Source organism: Haemaphysalis longicornis, unplaced genomic scaffold, assembly GCF_048455015.1.
Source record: "Haemaphysalis longicornis isolate Haplotype H1 unplaced genomic scaffold, Haemaphysalis longicornis Haplotype H1 scaffold_4, whole genome shotgun sequence".
Classification (NCBI taxonomy): domain Eukaryota; kingdom Metazoa; phylum Arthropoda; class Arachnida; order Ixodida; family Ixodidae; genus Haemaphysalis; species Haemaphysalis longicornis.
In genome coordinates this window covers 117,210,376-117,230,435 of record NW_027526361.1, presented here as the reverse complement: position 1 = coordinate 117,230,435, position 20,060 = coordinate 117,210,376, and the positions used below count along the sequence as shown (strand labels likewise).

Here is a 20,060-nt window from a genome sequence, read left to right as displayed (position 1 = left end):
CCATCGCTTATGAACTTAGACGATGGCGCACTGCCCTCCAGAGAGGGATAATAAGAAAGAAAAGAAAGAAAAGAATAATAATAAAGATCCAACCGATTGCCCCGCAGAGAGGGTGGGGTGCAAACGATGGCAATAAATAACACGTTACGTACTTACGTCTCTCGTCTCTCTCTGTCTCTCTCTCGTCTCGCAACCCAACTTCCCAACCCCTACGACAACAACAACTACAACTACCACCGCCAACTACCACAACCTACGCCACGTGACCACCCCCAATGCTCTGCATTTACTCGTGTCCCTCGCGCGGGGGCATGCGACGGAGGTTTTTTAGCAGGGTAACAATTTTCGTTATTTTCAAATATACGGGAATCCATGATTTCTCTAAAGATGTATTCACAATATCTAACAGATCTTTAGGTGTTTCCTGAAAAAGAAGCTTTATGCAGTGGGCACAGACACTATCGGTTCGTGGAGAAGCTGCTGGGAGGCGCATGATCACATCATCCATCTCTCCCATCGTGACTGCAGAAAAGGGTGTACCTGGGTTTATTTCAAGAATAATGGATGCAAGGGTTGCAGTAAACCATTTTTGTAACTCCATGGAGATCTGTTCCGGGTAATCTAAAAGTTCATCCGGCTTCTCTACGAATGAAATAACTGTACTTAGATTATCAGTACTTCTACGCTTGAGCAGGAATGCAAATAATGCACGCCGGTTTTTCTTTTCTGAAAGCGCCGAAAAGCAACTTACACGCTTGCAGTCCTCGTCATCTTCGCTCCTTGGCTTCTCAAAGTCCCGCGACAATATTTGTCTACCCCTATGTGGTGTCTATGCCTGTCATTCTAGTCCTTGTTACGTTCTGCGCTACATAAACTAACCGGATTTTCATACCTAAGGATGGGCATTAACCGTTCCGTAATCATTTTACCACCTACCCTATTGCCCACATCACCATTGTTATCATCAGGAACAAAGAAGAAGAAGGTCACGAGACACGTATTTGATCTGCGGGTATCGCCAAAAGGCAACGGCGGCATGGCGTTGAAGAAGCCGTTCGGGATTGACACCTGGGACCCCATCCCGATCGAGCTCGAGGTGCCGTCTCCACAATGCTTGCAAAGGACGAAACGGTAAGGGTAACCCCGCCAAGTGTACAGAGAAACTAGCTAGTCTTTACTAGGCAAGAAGAACGTGACCATTGTGCAAGTCTCTCTGTGTGCCCTTATACTTAGCCCACACGTTCACCTCTTATCTATATTAATTTGGGTTGACTTATTAATGTTGCCCGCACGAAGGCTCCACAAGTTATTTTAAAACTGCGCGAAGAAATCTGGAAAACGGCAACTGCACTTTGAAAATTACACCTAAAAAAAAAAGGAAAAATGGCCAAGATCCCTTATCCAGGCAAAACATAAATGCTGGTCCTAGACACTACGAGTTTTATTAGTACATTCTATCGTTTTTAGGTTATAACATTAGGGGTATAAAAATGCCTAAAGGTTTCCTTCAAAATTATTCTGCTTGTCGTGGGCCTGATTCACAGGAATAAACTGATTACCAATGCTCAAATATTTCCGGGTTGACTAACTTTATACGCACGACGTCGTGAAGTCTGGCGGAAGCCACTATACGCACGACGCGAATGACGCGCCAACGCGGCAGCCAAAGCAACCGGCGCCGCGCTGTTGCTCCGCCCGTCCCAATCGCCCTGATAGAGCGTTTTGCCCAATTTCCAAGCGGCTCTATTGCCCTTTTCCGTCGTACCACGGGTCGCGAAGCCGATGGTTCAAATGACAGCCGTACAACGCTCCTCTAAATGGGTTTTAAATGCAGAGCATTTCAGTAACTCACGATGTCACCCGCGTTGTCCCGTCGTAGTCCGCACCGTCGTTGTCCGCACCCCTCCCCCTACACTATATAAAAGAAAATACTATCCGGCTCCTGGTTTCGATCCCTCGACCCTGCGGGCGGAACGCAATGTACAAGGTGCTCTACCCACTGCGCCACAAAGCCGACACAGAATGGGACGCTACGAACGCGCCTTATATCGTTGACTCATTCAAATTACTGCTGACGAGCGCTCTCTTGTCAGCAGTTGCAACATGTGCAACAACATTAACGTAACGCAAACTACTTAACGTCGTGCGCTCCCGGAAATGCTCTGCATTTGATCGTGCCCCTCGCGAGGGGGATGTTTCACTGCGTCGCCATGCGAACAGTTTGCCACGCTTTAGTTTCAGTTCTTTCTTTGCTGGGGTGCCGACGAGCGGCGCCACCTCCACGCACTTCGCCGCGGGAGGATCCGCGGCGGGGGCGAGAGATGGCGCTGGCGTCTCCGCGGCCGCGTCTGCGGCCTCCGCGGGCACCGGCGCCGGCGCGGGGTCATCTTTTCGTTTAGCCTTCGCGCTCCGTATCACAATAAAAAAAGCACAGCTGATGTTATGGATGCAAAGCAAGACATAGAACCGGATAATGCATTTATTTCACTTACGATTGCAGCGATGCGACTTATTTAACATGCTCTGTGCCACATTACGTCCTTGACACACCGACAATATTCCCAATTACCGATGGGAAATTTGTGGCTTTTAAATAACGTTCAGCTCCCGAAAAATAACCTTGGTTATAATTTTCACGTATTTCTTATCTCGGATTACACTCTGCATAGTCAATGCAGTTCAGAAGCGCTCCGGTTGTGATCGCATCGAACCCACAACGGATGGCGGTGCTCTTATCCAGCCTCCGAATAAATACTGTGGGATGGAAGCACCTGTCCTATATTTAGAATTAACACGTATATGCAGGATTACGTTGACCAATAGCATTAACGATGCGGCAAACTGTTCTACTCATGCGCGTTAAAAAAGTTACAGGTTCAAGTTCAGTTGCAACAAATTATGAAAAAAACGAAGTCAGATGCACCCCCATTTCATTTTATTCGTAAACGAATTTCGGTGCCCACATGCAAGCCAATTTTCACCATTTCGAACTGAATATCCACGACATTTAATTTAAAGCACATCCACATGTGCTGAGCTATGATAACAGCTTTCATGTTTGCTTTGGGCATTAGCCATTTATGCACACTAAAAGTTAGAAACCAAATGTGACTAAACGTTCCAAGAACTGCTTGGTTTAGGTATACGTCGTGAAGGGACTTCCTTCATGTGCGAAGGGTTCGCGAGCCTGACCCCCTCGACGAAATGACGCCGACACGCAAGAAACAGAAAGAACCAGTTTATTCCAGACAATAAAACAAATAAAACGATTAGCAAGTGCTAAAGTTCCGTCCAGACGGAACGGAGCACTGAGGGTTATCCTTCCGTCCAGACGGAATACAACTGAGAGCTTAGAGTTCCGTCCAAACGGAGCCGACGTGATATTTGTACAGTTCCGTCCAGACGAAAGCAAAACAGGCTGATTAGACGCCATGCTCAGTCTTCAGATTTGGTGTAGAGGTTGCGCCTCGGAAATTGGCGCTATTGTACCGAGTTCGAATTTGCCCCCGGACATACTTTATTTTTTTTTTTTTTGCGTGGTTGTGCCAGCGTTTTGTAACAGCTATAACTTCGTGCCCACTTTACAATTGACGCGGTGAGAGCAGTTGGCCTTGATTTTGCACTCAACCGGCCGCTCCGCTACCGCTCACCAGAGCCAAGGCCAACGTATCCATCGCCAGAGTTCCGATCATCTCTAGTTCGTAATGGTGATCACTAATTAACGGTTATTCTGGCTAGTCAATGAGCGGAAGCTGTTTACACGGGCACAGTTTACCACGGTTAAGCGAACCGTGGTTAGACAAAACCGCATTTTGCTGCGTTACAAGACAGACGGAACTCCGGTTACCCCGCTAACCGTGCGTAATGCACACTGAGCTTGGCCATCTCAGTTCGGTCACGTTAACCGCAGTTCCCCCAGCCGCAGTGCTCAAAATCACACAAGTCAGTTTGGACGCAAGTGGCGGCGTATCAGCGGAGGTGAAAAAAAAAATCACCTGGCGTTCGGTGGAGACGAAGGTTCTCAAATAGCGGGCGCCCCAAAGCTGCCCCCAAGAGGCGCTTGCGTTCTTTGCGTCGCTCTCGCAGTCAGCGCGACTGCCCGTCAGCAGCGGCTCGTTTCCCGATCCACCCGATCAACTGTATACGACAAAAACCATGCTAAATTTGTAAATTCCCCGCGTCGTTCTCCAAAGCAGGCAATCATGGTGCGTTTTCAGCACTCGGAAACGATCGGCGCGCACGTCGGCCATGCCTGCAAACATGCCGCCGCGCCTGCCCGCACGGCACTGAAAGCGGCTCGAACCGGCCCAGACCACGGCAGCAACAGCTTATCGCCGCTTTTCGAAATCAATCTGATCTCGGAAAAGAACTTCCACATGCGAGAAAGGCAATGTTAGTGTGGTGAAAAATTGTGCTATGGATTGCAATTCGCAGTTGTAGAGATAGCGGCGGTCAAATATCCACCGCGACGCTAAGCCTAAAGTTCCCATCACCGAGCAGACGCGAGAAAACCAAGCCGGTTGCGACCTAATAGCCCTTAACCTAAATCTCGCCGCGCGCGATCGAGTGCGTTGCGTTTGGGTCTGAAGCGACTGTTTTAACGATATTTCATTTTGTCTACACTACTTCTCTTTTCTTTTTATCGTGAAGTTTAAAGTCTGTTAATTTATTTTTGTTAAGCTCACAACCAAGTGTCCGTGGTCACCACACTTAAAATTTCGCGTGTAACAGCCAAAACCACAGCTTGCGATAACCGCGGTTAAAGTTTAGTAACAACAAGCAGCGAGAGCAGTCTTTCTTCATATTTACCCAGCCGAACGAACCGCTTCCGCGCATTGACTATCCAGAATAACCGTTAATTAGTGATGTCCACTACGAACTACAGATGATCGGAACTCTGGTGATGGATACGTCGGCCTTGGCTCTAGTGAGCGGTAGCGGAGCGGCCGGTTGAGTGCAAAATCAAGGCCTACTGGTCTCCGCGTCAATTGTAAAGTGGGCGCGAAGTTATCAGTTACAAAACAGTGGCGCGATCACGCAAAAAAAGCATGTCCGGGGGGGAATCGAACCCGGTACAATAGTGTAATTATCCGAGGCGCAACCTCTACGCCAAATCTGAAGGCTGAACATGGTGTCTAATCAACCGGTTTTGCTTCCGTCTGGACGGAACTCTATAAATTTTCACGCCGGCTCCGTCTGGACGGAACGCTAGCCACAGCCTAAAACAAAACGGCATGCGTAGAAGTATCAGCGTGTAATATAACAGTCATGCGAGCAACCGCGACACTCAACAACAAACTGCACCGATCGTTCCGAAAATAATGGGACGCTTTAATTAACACTCACGGCGATGTCCGAGTCTATTGTCCGATTCTGTTATCGTGATGTCCGAGTCTGTTGTCGCGTTTCTGTACTTCAGTTTCTTCTGCAGTCGTTCAAGTCGTACACTTAGCCGCGAATTGACGACGTCCACTGTGTTTGTAGCTTTCACTACGAAAAAGGCCTTGTTCCGGAGCTGAAATTCTCTGAAGGCGCGATCGAAATCGCTAAAGCAACTAAATCGTGCCCCCACTTCGAATGCCATGCCACCTCCGTCGAAGCCGCCAAGGGGCTTGGGTAGCCCGCCAACCCGTATGATGAGGGCGCTTTCAGTTTTCAGCAACTGCCGCATTGGCGCCTCAGTCGCGTCGTGTGTATAACGGCTTCCGCCAGACCACACGACGTCGTGCTTATAAAGTCAGTCTTCCGGGTTTGGCCTAAACACCTCATAGAGAAAATTTTCGTTTCAGCCAAGTTACGCGTATCCGAACTCTTTTTTAGAACTATTCACTGGTCGCTTTAGTTTTTCTTGAAGTAATAGTGCTCACATTTATCTATCATAACATTCTGAAAGATTCCTTCATCTTTTTGGCTAAATTCCCACAGTATTCCTTGGGAATCTTTATTCATGTCAAAATTATAATCAATAACATGCATGCAAGTACAGCGTGTTTCGGTGGCCATACACCAATGCTCGTAGCGATTCTCTTATGTTCTTTTGATACCTGCAGTCACCTGCGCGATAATTTTGTATATACGTAGTGAACATTTATTTTAGCGTTTACATTCTGGTTGTATTCGTCAGGGACCTCCGGGACATCTACGAGCAGCCACCACCAGGAGTATTCGTAGCACCGGAAGAGCACAACATAACCAAGGTACGCTAGTTCCCGCAAATTGGGCCAGGACGCTTCAGCTCAGTGTTTGTCGCCTAGAAGAAACAGCACAGATACATTGTGCGTGAAAACCCGCGAACTTTATCTGCCCACATTCAAAAGTACTGCCAAGCCTCGCAGCTTCATTGTGCCATCCGGGATTCCTCAGGGCTCCATTCTCTCTCCTTAACTGTTTAACTTATTTATTAATGAGGTACAGTTCCATTCGTATCTTGCAGTTTCTAGACGCCATGAAACTTTGCCGCGCCGTAGTATCGCAGGCAAATTGCGCCGAGCTTCAAAGCGACGTACCCGCGATTTCCCTCTGGTGCAAAACCAACTACCTCCAACTGAACCCTTTAGAGACCGTTGCTATTTAATTCATACACTTGAAAACATTCTTTTTAACATTTTTGTACCGCCTCGACTCTCAGACGATAAAAAGAGCACGCGAAACACGCGATTTGGGTGTTTTGAAGGATTGTTAACTTCGGTTCACACCTCATGTCAACTACGTAGACCGCGCATCTCTTCGGACTCTGGGTGCGATCTCTCGTGCAACAAGGGGCTCCCCAAGATGATCGTGTTTTCTATCCCTTTATAAAGCCCTTGTTATCCCAAAGGTGTAGTGTGCATCGGAAGTCTGGACCCATATGTGTACGTCGTCATCTTCGCGCTTGGAGAGGGTGGAAAAAAGGTTTAATGGCATATTCGCTCGCAGCCACACCCCACATGACAAATGACCTTACCACGACGTCCTTAAGCGGCCTAACCTGGAAGAATTACAATTTAAACGCACGAACCACGATTTGTTTTTCTTTTTGCTGTTGTTGTTCAAGTGTATCAACTCCGAATTCGATAGCTCGAGACTAGTGAGCTCTGTTCGGCTAAGGGCGCCAATGAGAGCACTGCGTTCCCATATGGGCTTTGATGTAACGACTACAGAGATGCTGTCTCCAGTCTGCCGTGTGCAGCGCGTGTATACTGATTTTTATGTATCGTTAGACGTGTTTTCCAGCAATACTAAGTCTTTCAAAGGTGCTCTTAAAAACGCAAGTATCTGAACCGCTTCATGCCCCCTAAGTATGATATATAAGGAAACCTGATTTACCATTTTTGTTTGTATGTGTGTGTTCGTGTGTTTATGCGCCCGTATGTGGGCCCATACATATCGATGTGCTTTACATGTATTTCGAGTTATTCTGCAGTACGATACGACCATTTAAACGTTTATAACGCGAGTGTTTGCACATGCCTGTACTTTTTCATGAACCCTGTCTTTGTGCATGCTAACGTACCCGACCGCAATGTTCATATCTTACTCTTGCAATTTGTGTCCGTGCAATTTGCAATCCGTCCGCGTGCGTGCGCGTGTGCGTGCGTGCATGAGGGCATGCGCATGCGCGCGCGCATGTGTGTGTGTGCATGCATATGTCTGTGTGTCCGTGCGTGCGTTCGTCTGCGTGTGTGTTTGTGTGTGTGCGTGTGCTTCGCCTTGTTTGTATCATTCTTTGTTTCGCCTGTGTCACACTGTACTTCTAGTGCACCACACAAGGAAGCCCTAGGGCTGTTCATGGGCATTCCCAAATAAATAAATAAATAAATAAATAAATAAATAAATAAATAAATAAATAAATAAATAAATAAATAAATAAATAAATAAATATTACATAGATAAATAAGTAAAAATTCAATAAATAATTATCTACCAGGCTTACAATTTGGGACAACCAATCATTTTATGTGACTCAATGTACAAAGTGCTGTTTTGACTTCGTCGTCACCAAACAGTCCAGTGACGTAGTGAGAAGGCCGCGATCCCGGTACTTTGAGCTGTCAGTCAGCCGTCTTCGCCGCAATACGCGATGGTGTTTGCCACCTTTTTCTCAGGCAATAGTTTCGTGACGTTACGCCCCACGTGGCCGCCGGGCCTCATACTCGTGCCGAAATAAATTTCGGCGCCACGTATCAAGGAGATATATTGGTAACTTTCCAAACTGCTAGACAATGGAGCACGGTTCATACATACGATATGACCACTATTTAGCGCAAAGAGTATACGTAACAGGGGGTTAGAACTACCGCCTCTCGGAAGCTGCTCCTTTTCCCGGGTGTTCCACATCTAGTCAGTTCTACTAACTTTACCCAATGCCCAAACTACTTTCTCCTAATATGAGTCGCAGTGTCTTCTCTTTGGGTTTGCCCCCGAAGGCTCGTTTGCTGGGTTTAAACCTCCCTCCTAACAACCTTTTTCCCATGGCTAGCTGGGCTGGTATACAGAGTAACGCGCCACGTTTCTGCCCCGGAAGTCTTCACGTGCAGTACGTGTTGATTACCCACCACCCTTCTCAGTGACACCGATACCGTAAAGGTGCCATGCAGACAAAATACAAGTTTGTTTTATTCGAAATATTCGGTGTTTTATAGGGTCCTAAGCGCTTTTTCGGCAGCAAATTATGCTTTATTCACTGAGAAGTTAAATATTTTCACTCAAAAGTTCAATTCTCCCGCTAAATCGTGCGTTTTCGTGACGTCAACGATGACGTACTAATAGCAGGTCCTTAAAGCTAAATGTTGCCTGCTGACGAGGCCTGTTACCATCTCACAGGCGTCCGTTTGATTACCTTGTTTATCGCCTACTTTCATAGATGGCGCTGCAAAGCTGCTGAAGTTAGCTGAAGTGCCAATGTATGGTTATCTTGTTTATCGCCCGCTTACATAAATGGCATTGCAATATTGTCGAAGTTAGAGTTCTTGTATACACTGGGACACACCGACAGAAAACAAACACCACACTACAAAACCCCCAATTGGCAGCTACTACACAGAAAAACATCACAGAACAAAACAATTACACGTGCAGACTGCTTATAGGCTATACATATGCCTCTCATTCCCATCTTCTAAATGGAGCCCCACCGCCACGATGCAACAGTTCTGGACATCGTCTGTCAGTAATGTATGCTCTCATTGAATGTCCCCACTTCCACAGTGCGAGAAAGAAGAATTGCGGGGAACTGTACACTCACATGATTCCACTTCATCCATCATTGTTTTTAGGCGATAAACCTTTCGTTCCAAGTAAACGTGTCTTTACTTACCTTGGAGACATTTGAAAGGCACCTCATACCACACATGATAACAAAGCCCCTCGGAGGGGTAGCTTTGATTGAACATTTACTGTAACCTCATAATCATTTCATTCACTCCAAAGTTTTTGTTTTAAATCAGGGGCTCTATACACCCCGCAGTAACCTATCACATTTCTAACTACTTTACTCAAAATAGTACACCAGAAATGACACAACCATTGTGTTGGCGCTCTTTGGCCTTCGTTGCCCTTGCGCCAGAAAACAAACAAACATCATCATCAGAGTTCCTGTATATAGCTCCCCTAGGGAAGCAGAGCTGCGCGCCAATCCGCCATCTTGAGTTCCAGGTGGTGCGGGAAGCCACCCGTCTCGCATGTAGGAGCTGCCGTTGGGGAGGAGGAGGGGCGAGGAGCGCCGCGGACAAAAACTGGCGCACGATTCTCGGCTGCTTATCAGCTGAGCGGCGCCCGCTGCCGCCGCTTCCGCAATCACCGATGCTCAGTTGAGCAGAACTGACTGAATACGGGGTCTTGTGCGCAGCCCTGAAAGCTGGCTTCCCTGTCGAACTGAAACCCGGCGCATGTGGCAATCAGACGCGCAACTCTTGCGCTACGTGATTACAGGAACTCCAGTCGAAGTGCCAGTGTTTGCACTTTGCTTCGGGCCAGACTTCTACACCTGCCGTGTTTTCATACGGTTCATACTAATCGTTTCCTAAAGCTTGAACTAGAGTGAACTAGTTCACTCTACTTGAACTATGACTCGACAAACGTGGTGACGTAAGCGACCGTGCCGCTTGTGTCAGTTGGTCAGTGTTGTTTCAGACTTTCAGACAAGGCCAGCGCGTCCGACAGCTGTGTAAGCGGTGTCAGCCGGCGAAGTGCAGCACTAACTGCTTCGGTGTTTACGTGTTCGTACGTAACTTTAATAATTCACCCCACGATTCTTACTGCTATAAAAAGAATCTGCCCTACATATCAGCACAAATACGTCGTTCGGCAAGCTTATAAACCCTGCCTAATTTGCGTTTGCTTCTGCCGGCCTCAGCAAATCGCACAGCACGGCTTATGGCATCATCGGTTCTGTTGCGGGAAATGAGCTAGTGGGTCGCATGCCCATTCCCTTTTTTTCCCTAATTATGTAGCTTATTTGAGCGAAGTTTACGTTGAAAGTGGTGTCAGTATGATTCTAACGAGGCAATCTTTCGAATGATCCAAACTTGTGTTTTGTCTGCATGGCCCCTTTAAAGTTCACTACTTTGGAATGCTTGCCTAATGCACCGCAGCCCTCGTTAATGACACGTTCTATATTCTTTCCTTCGACAAGCCCTGACAACTTGCCTAATCTAGCTACATTCATCCACCGCTTGAAGGCTCTTGTCATCTATAAAAAAAGGCACGAGTTTCGGCATGCATGTTGAAAAATGTTTTCATTATATATGCATCTATCTTTCACTCTTCAGCGGAGGTCGCTGAATGTCGCCCGCAAATCTCGCCTGAAATTTTTGTCCCGAGTGCGCCCTGTCTTCTCAGCTTGCCCGTGTGCCCATGTGTCTCTGCAGATCGACGCCATCGTGGTGGGCCCCTTCGACACGCCGTACGAAGGAGGCTTCTTCCACTTCGTGCTCAAGTGCCCCACAGACTACCCCATCGCGCCTCCGCGGGTGCGCCTCATGACGACGGACGGCGGCCGTGTGTGCTTCCACCCGCACCTCTACGCCAACGGCAAGATCTGCCTCAGCATCCTGGGGTGAGCAACGACGCCTCCCCTCTCAATTAAGCCCCGGTATAGAAAGATGCTGGAGAAGCAAAGAACCAATCAGCCCTTTTAAGCACGATCGAAGTCCTTCTTGAGATAATTAAACTCAAAAGTTTGGGCCTGTGTGTTTGTCACTTGATTCGAATACTTGTCGCCCGACCGAAAGATGGCCGTGCATGTTCTTTCTTCGCCGCGAATGAACTGCCATGTCCAGTATATGTATGCATTCGTCAGAGCGAATTACACGTCAGCCGTATTACAGGCAATACATACACAGTGTGGGGTACCAGCTTTTTTGTTTAAAGACGATAGCATTTCGTGCGCTACTTAAACACAGAAATTTTCGCCTGTCTGTCTGTCTGTCGATTCAGCTTCCCGGCCAACGTGACGTGTATGGGTATAGTAACTGAAAAGGAAAGTGGACTGCCAGTAACTATCGTAGGATGACACCTCAACCGGAAGGGGAAAATTAGAATAAAGGAAAGGTAAAGAGAATGAGGAAAGTAAAGGATAGGGTAGTTAGAGAGGTATGAAGAGGGGGATGGTAAGGGTAAGGGTCACGGACGGTATGCAGGGACGTTTACGTTAGATAAGCGATCAGACAGCGGAATGCCTTCTCTTGCACTGAGGGCAGGGCCTTGGGAAACAGGAGATCGGTGGCCGTTGTGCGGTTCACGAGTAGTGAGGCAAATGTTGTCAGCATTTGGAGCGAGGGCCGGAGTATTGAGAGCACACTAGTAGAATGGGCTGAAGGGTTTTGTTCTGCTGTGCAGTTGCGACAGTTGGCACTGTTTGAAAGGCCTAGCTTGGGTAGGCGGGCGGTAGATTTGTGGCAGCCGACTGGAAGGCGGAGTAGGAGCCCCATTTCTCGGAGGGATAGGCCCTTGTAAAGGAGGGGGTGGAAATGAAGGCCGGATGCGACGCCAGAGTCAGGGTGGACAGAGGAGAGCTCCCTTCGAATGATAAGACGGGCCTCGTCAATCAGGGCGACATCAGTGCAGCGGGTCGTGAGCGCATTATGTGCTTCCTTAGCTAGTGCATCGGCCGCCTCGTTGCACCCACTGGAAAGCAATGTGTTTCCCTAGTTTTGTGAGGAGCAGTGCTTTCTTTAGAAGACTTCTGATGGTCGGTGAGGCTTTCTTTTGTGGGCAAGTCTCCAGAGGGCGGTCCGGGAGTCACTAAGTATAACTGCTTTGTCTATTTCGGGTTGGTCAGTTAGAATTCGCCTCTCCATCTTCTTGGTGACTGATGAAGACGAAATTATGAAGTTGTTTTGATGCGCGAGCCGAGAGGACGATCTCGACTCGCTCCGATGACCGACGTCCGATGCTTGAAGCAGGTGAGGTATAAGGACTGCCTTTCTTGCTGTATATTAGGTTTATTTGCACTATTTACCTTACTCGAAGTATTCACATCAGGACAGAATGACGGTTACATTGTCACTGCCCGCAGCAGCCTGTTCGGCTGAGATCTATGCTGAACTAGATCCCTCTCGACCGACCTCGGACAAAACCCGAACACTCCGGTTTTGATCCCGAAAACCCCGCCTCCAAAGGGGGCGTTCAAGAAAGAGCGAAAACCCCTTTCAAAATAATTAATATGAAGCATTGATTGGCCACAACAGCCAACGAATCCCACACATGTCCCCACCTGCGGTCACGTTGCACAACACTTTCTCTGATGCACTCATAGTACGTTTCCCACGCACGTTGTTGCAACCGACCAGCAAATGCAACCTAAAGTCACTGACCGCGCGGAGTGGACACACCATTTCGTTGAACGGGGCGGCATCTGCTCAAAAGCCAAGCCGAAGGCTTAGAGCGGTCTTCGCGCGGCTAACCTCTTCCCGCGTCCCCGCCTTGGCGCCTCGTCTACGCGCGCGCCGGGACAATGAGGGAGTCGTTGCTAATTTCCTCCCAGACTAAGGGACGCCGCTGCCCGCCGTCTGTCCCACGGGAAGAGGGGCTCCAAGCCCAGGCGACCATCTTCCAGGCGAACGACCCATCAACGAACAGTGCCGACGCCGGCTTCGCAAATCCTCAAAAACCTAACGACCGCATACCAACAGAGATACTTGGGCTAAGCACCCCTGTCTTTTGCTACACAAAAGGAAGGGCGCAAAACATTCAATCAGCGGCCCCCAACTTCGCATCCCCACGGTTGCATGAAAGGAACGCCGCTTGACAGCTACCGGCGGAGGCGACGCCGATACATGAGCCACCGGCGGCTTTCATTAATTAAATGGGGAGCCCGAACTTAACATGGTCTGTGATGAGGTCACGGGGAAGATGGAGTGCTGCGATCTCGGCCGTTATGGAGCAGGCATTGCACTGAAGGTGGCAGTAGCTTCGTGCTCCTTTTGCGGGGATAATGCAGGGTGCAGTAGCTAAACCTCTCCCAGCGAGTACGGATCCGTGCGTAAACCTGGGTATAGCCGGCGAAGTGGTCGTGGACACGCTCTTCAGTATCCTGACGCAGAGCGCAGTGTAAGGCATTGCGTTTGGGGCAACCTCTGGGGAGTGAGGGGCTGATCTGGGTAATTTCTCTGAAGTGATCGGGGGCGGGAACATAGTGTGCAGTAGCAATAACCTCGCCTTTAAGATTTTCAAACTGTGCAGCGAGTTTCCCCTTGCGGGAGTGTGGGCGATTCTTGAGGCGTGCGAGTAGAAATATTCCATAATTTGTTCTGTGGAGTCTATATGTGGTGTAGGGCACATTTAGTTGCCAGAAGAGAGAGGGGGGCCAGGACTACTTCAGCGTAGGTTGGCCCAATCTGTGAGCTGCGGGGTAGGGAGAGACAGCGGCGAATGACGTTGCGTTGACATTGTCAATGCTGCTGCGGGGAATTTCTGAGAGACTGCCGAAAGGGAGAGCCTAGACACATGCAGAACCTGCGAGGGCTTGGAATATTCGCACAACCCAGCGCGGAGAACAGCCTCCCTCTGTCAGTTGTAAGGCTATCCTGAGGATTCGTCTCATCGTGGCAAGGACGGCTGGCACAGCGGGTCGCCAGTACTGGTCTTGGTCGATGAGAAGGTCGAGGTGCTTGACCTCTTTCACCAAGGGGACATGTTGGCCCAAGACACAGAGAGGAGGGGGACGGCGGATGCTAGAGAGAGGACCCCGAACGAATAGGTCTTGGGATTTGGTGGGGATGTGGATAGACCGAGTTACGTCAGTCGTTTGTTGACAGCATTGATTGCTCTCTGGATGGAGATTCTTAGATCAAAGAGGTTGTCAGGGATTACATAGGTCCACAACGCTGTCACCTGCGAATATGGAGATGCAGACCGCGTAGGGGAGTTCTGCGGGTATGCAGGAAGGGATTTGGGATAAAACGAGGTTAAATGAGAAGGAGCTGAGTTTGCTCCCTTGAGGAAATCCGGTGACGACTGTTCTGGTATTGCTAAGCTGGCCGCTGGTTGTTAAGAAAGCATTTAAGTTAAACGATCAGAGAAGCCTACAGGCCCCACTACAATCTCCAAGCGATATTTTTGGCGGTGGCTTAAGCCGGCTGCTCGCAATCACACGAAAAAGTTGGAGATAAAACTGGTTGCTACCCGGACAAAACAGCTGTTTTAAAGACCGAACTTGTATTGTGTCTTCTGGACCCTTTAAAACGAACATGAGGTGAACCTTAGCAAAGTTACGAAGCTAGGCGTGGAGGCGTTTCTGTCCAGGTGGCGTTGCCCCGCTTGAAGTGGTTGCTTTCATTATAAACTTCTATTCAGTCAACCTTTCTTCCATAAATCCTTGACAGCACCTGGATGGGACCTGCCTGGAGCGCCGCCCAGAGCATAGCGACTGTGCTGATGTCCATACAGTCATTAATGAGCGAGACGCCGTACGCCAACCGACCAGGATACCTAAACGTACGCAGCAAGTTTCATTTTTTTCATCCATTCGCATAATAACCACTGTAGTGCTAAGAACGAATGGACCGAAACCTGGAAAAAATCTGATGAGTTTGGAGCGGTACATCCCAAGACAACTCTCGTAACGTGTTATTTCCGTGAGATCTGCTTATAAAAGTGCGGTTGGTAAAAGCGATTGTGATGTGTAAGAAGCTCAGGTTACTACCATTATGTTAGCGCGCAGCACTTCGGCGGCCGCTACTGTAGTTTGGCTGTGGTGACAGCGTCATAACCGAGCGAGCGAACACAGCAAGAAAACTACGAAAATGTGATGGGGAGGGCAGTATACTGAGCAATCGCATCCCGTGTTTTTTCAATTCCAAACACATCGCCCGCTTCACAATGGTAGTGAATGGTACGCCTGTATTGGCCACATGTCATAAGGTGGGGCCCCAAGCTTAAGCAGAATCACCCGACCATAACTGAATTCAATAGCGGCTTATGTCCCGTTCCAAATGCAACCGATGTTCGTGAGTGCCGAAGAAGCGGTGCTCTGGCCAGCGATATAAAACACAGGGCAGTGGCAGAGTACGTTTTGATAACGTTGCCACTGTCCACCGCGCGTCGCCCCGAGATGACCCGGTCAAGTGACTGAAGCACCGGAAATGTTAGCAATTGGCGGCAGAGTGGCTGGAGTAGAAGGACACGGCGTGGTTCGCTACTCAAGCAGGATGCGTTTGGCACTGACAAAATGCAGGAGGCGATGGCCGTGCCCGCGTGAGACGCTCGTTAGTGACGATACTTGGCGAAAGTGTGACAAAAAGGTAGTGAGACATGCTCCTCCTTGCGCGTGGCTCATCCGAACCACGTGTCATTCGCGCGGAAGATTCAAACATGATTTACAACAACATGCTCGGCGGCGACGACGCGCTACGAGATAACGGCAGAGTACCGCGCCCCGCAGTGTGCTCGCTGATCACGCGATCACCTCATGATACGCAGGAGTCATGCGCCGTGACAGAGAAGACTGCAGTTCGTGCTGCGCAGAAATTTTGCATTGGGGAGTATGTAATCGTCATCTGCTTTTCTGCATATAGAGTTGCGATTTCTATAGAACCGATAATGATGTTTGAAGGTACGGCTTCCGCTGAAGTACTATTATCCAAGGGACGGAAATTCGCGTGCTCATTGATGACGCCAGCCGAGTGTTGGCCAAATATTACGCCCCTGGTAAATTTAGAGCCAGTAAAATACCAACGCAGTTGTTTTTCTTTTCCCCTTTTTTTGGCTTGTAGCAAGGCAATTCGTCGCCGTCAAAACGTTACGTCTTCGTTCAGCATGAAACAATCAGAGTGGCTGTGTGCGGAACGGTCGAGTCCTGCTTGATGGAAGCGTGCCCCCTGCCACCAACTTTGAGGTGGGTCTGGAGTGTGTTGTGTAGCCATAATCTGAGTCGCTTCATAATTCCGGATACTCTCCGTACGTGCAGGGAAGCCGTCCTTCGACTCTTTCTGGATTACTACGACACCTACGAAAACGTGGTGAGGTCGAACCTAGAATCGAAAGGGTTCAGCATGTGGGTTAGTATATACTGTTTTCTCACTGCTGTTCATTTTGTTAGAGAACTTTCCCATTTATCGCACTCAATAGTATTGGCTGCGACGCCGACGTCACTCTACGAGCAGCAAATTGCCATGTCGACTCAAGACAGCAACCAAGACAGCATCACAAACGTCGTCACGAAATAAAAGGGTTCCCGTTTGTGAAAATGAAATGAGAGCAGAAAAATATTCTAAGCTCTTGAAACGGTCATGAAATAGATGTATGTCATTCAGGGCACATGAAACGGTGTTTTTTTTTTTTTTCTGAGTTGAATAGCGGTGTTCAACCCACTTTTGCTGTGCCAAAAAAGGAAGCTCCGGCTAGAACCCCGGTTTTCCGGCGCACTTGTATCTACGCATTTAAGTCAGCAGTCGCATCTCCCGAGTGAAAACTGCAGCGCGCATTATGTCCGGGCGTTGTGCTCAATACCACGTACGTGCTCCGAGGTGGAACACCGTGAATTGGAAACGAGTAACAGAGTTCGGTTGATTTGGAGTTCTGTTTATTTGTGAGTTCTGTTTACTTCAGAGTTCTGTTTAGTTCTGTTTATTAGGAGTGATATATCGGAGTTCTGTTTATTTAGAGTTCGTTTCAGTGTCCTTATTGAGTGAGTTCAAATTGGGTCAGGGCCGACGACAGTCACGCAACGCAAAAAAAAAAAAAGAAAGAAACAGGGCAGTTCTTTGATATCGGTGCCGTGTTGGTTGTCAGAGGTCGCGCGCCTCAAAACAGACGGGAAATTATCACTTTTGAAGCTGGACACAGCGCCAAATTTAGCCACTGGTTTTCGCGGCAACCTTTCGTACTGTAGACACTGATTCCAGGTTATGGACTCCCACTTAAAAAACCTCGCCCCTGAGGGAAACGTGTCATACCAGTTATTTACTTTGGAAAAAAATACAATGTGCGCTGGGCTCCTGAATGGGAGGTGCTGTGTAAGGCGTTCATTCGGCATTTGTTAGCACCGGCCGCAACGGCACGCCGGAGTTTGCGCAGGTTTCTTAACCCAAAGCCGCCTGTGTTGCTCCGTTCAGTGGTGTGGTGCCTTTCAGGGACGAAAACAAATGTCGATTATGAGACGTACGGACATACCTTTAGTTCTACTTTCCCTGATAGGGTCAGTTACGAACAGCTGTCTCATAGCGAGCACTCGATTGATTTTTCCTTTATCCGTACAGCGGAAGGGGTGGCGTTAGTTTTCCGTCCGTGATATCCTTCGCCTTTAAGATTGTAATAATAATAGCGAGGCAACCAATTCCATGGTTTTCTCATCGTAAAAATAAACTGCACATGTAGACATTGGGAAACAATTATAATCTGTAACATACGCATGATTTCTGCTGTCAGAGTAGCTCTATACATCATAAACATTGATACAATGTATTCTCTGTTCTACAGGATTTCTTCAGCGGCTGCAAGTTCGACTACGATGGGCTCCTGAAAAACCTGCAGGCACTGAAGCAGCGCGTCAAGAACAGAGGGAATCTTGAGCCTGGTGATGACCAGACGCCGACTGGCGGAGCACCTGGTTTCAGGTGGATCTAGTCGGTGAAAGAAGAGCCAGGTGGTCATAAGGCTCAGTAATATACAACATTTCTATAGTTTTCACTTTACGGATTGTCTGCAGGTATTGATATTAACACAGCCATGCGGTAGAACATTTATAGCTCAATTAAGGTTGTTTAACATTCCTTGACGGAACGGTTGAGGCTCCGTGGAGCAAAGTTTGTTGCTGCATTGCTTCACTGGCTTTGAAATATAGAATTCACAACGTAATTTTATTTTCTTGCAGGACGTCACACGATATCTTCGGTATCGGATCCACATGGCAGCAGTTCCCGAGAATAACGACTAACAGCTTGGACCCGCGAATTCTTCAACGCCAAAAAACAAGGGAGGGGCACTTTCCAAATTTCGGAAATACCGGACTTAATATTAGGTGTTTCGGAGTGGTCAGAAGTTTACAAAAATAAAATTAGACAATCTATTCTTTGTAACCGCTTGTTGGTTGGTGGTTCTTGCCAATGCAGATATTGAATCTTCGATTCTATAAGAGTCTTTCATTTTGTTCCCCGAGAAAAAAGTGGGTGAAATCGATATACTTGGGACTCAGAAACTGCACGATAATAAGTTTAGTTATGTGAGAACAATGGCTCCTTTGATGTATTTATTGACCTGTTATACTGTATCCTATAGTAATTTTGTTTAAATTAATTGCCAACAAACCTTTCTCAATGATATATTTCAGAGGTGCTTTTCTAAAGTTCTGTCAATAGAAACTTTAGATGACCTAGTATTAACAATGTATTAGTGTGGAAAATAAATCTTCGGGAGTCCATCCAATGCCTCTGACGGAGTGTCACACGTCAATTACTTCATAGGCTGCAAGAAATCTAGGGTAACCGACATTTGTAATAGTCAAACGTTTTTCGGGACAGAAAAAGATTGTTGCAGTTATAGCTGAATCGTGACGCTGCGTTGAAGTAGTGCTCAGTGTTCTGAAGGGACATGTTGAGCCTACAATCTCTCTCCCATCATCAGTTGACTAGCAAATATCATGGATGCCACGGTGCACAAAGCCCGATTATACGCACACCCGGTAACGGAAGTTCCGATAGATGGCGCAGGCAGTGTAACACAGCAAAAATAAAAAAGAATTGGCACGAACAGCAATCGAGCGGCTGGGTTTGAGAAGTTTTATTAAGCGTAGCCCTGCGATTACGGAACGCCAGGCACCTTTTCCGTTTAAGGGGTGAACAATTTTTATGGGGTGCATGACGGCCAGCTGATATGAAATCCAGCGTTTTATATACTAGGATAACTGCGAGGAATTTATAATAAACGGGGAGAAATAATTTTAATTTTGCAATAAAATTTCGGAAGACTCAAAGGTGGCGGCACGCAGTGTCTAAACGTTACACTACGCTACGTGTCCAAACAAACCGGCCGATTTAAACACGTGATTCAAAAACCGCATAAAGGAATAGGAAAGGTTTCAAAGCATTGTTTTTTAGTCGGAGACAAGTTTTTAAATGGCTATTTTAATCTGACGTGCGGTTAAAAGTGTGTTGCCGCAGAGCTGACTGTCACGGTTGCCAGCATTCTTTTTGACGGGACACGTGTGGCTGGCATGTCTAAAAATTCCGTGTTTACAGGTTTAGGGGGCTATAAGCAAAACCCTTTAGGGTTAAGGTGCTTTCAGAGAAGGCCTTTCAATTGGGATAAAAAATACACTCGACAAAAAATTTTGGGAAGCTTGGATTCACGCGCCAGACTTGAAATGGCGAAGCTGGTGTGGGTGAGCATGGTGTAGGTTTAGGTGTAGGTGTAGGTGAACTTGAGCATAAGCGCTGTAGGTTTTTTATATGCGCGGTAGCGCTTGACAAGAGCGCAGGTTTTTTTTTTTTGGTGAAGCCACTGCGCGAGCCTGGGGCTTGGCGGTCGCCGCGAGGTGCGCGCTCACGAGCGCTCAAAATTTCCTCGCTCCCCAAGGTCTTTGGCAGTTTTATTTCAGCTAAAGCCACAGCGCCTGCCCAAGACGCTGGGCAGTCACTGCGAGG

At 47.9% G+C, this 20,060-nt stretch overlaps 1 protein-coding gene across 1 annotated transcript; it reads left to right on the top strand.

The window, feature by feature from the left end:
* The first annotated feature begins 713 nt into the window (after window positions 1-713).
* On the top strand, window positions 714-18,675 carry LOC144180516 (ubiquitin-conjugating enzyme E2 Z-like). The gene is made up of 8 exons (XM_077708848.1): window positions 714-1,131; window positions 6,125-6,197; window positions 10,848-11,035; window positions 14,805-14,916; window positions 16,194-16,315; window positions 16,388-16,478; window positions 17,899-18,064; window positions 18,293-18,675. The coding sequence occupies exons 1-7, from the start codon at window positions 899-901 to the stop codon at window positions 18,043-18,045; spliced, it is 966 nt and encodes a 321-aa protein (XP_077564974.1). The 5' UTR covers window positions 714-898; the 3' UTR covers window positions 18,046-18,064; window positions 18,293-18,675.
* The last annotated feature ends 1,385 nt before the right edge of the window (window positions 18,676-20,060 follow it).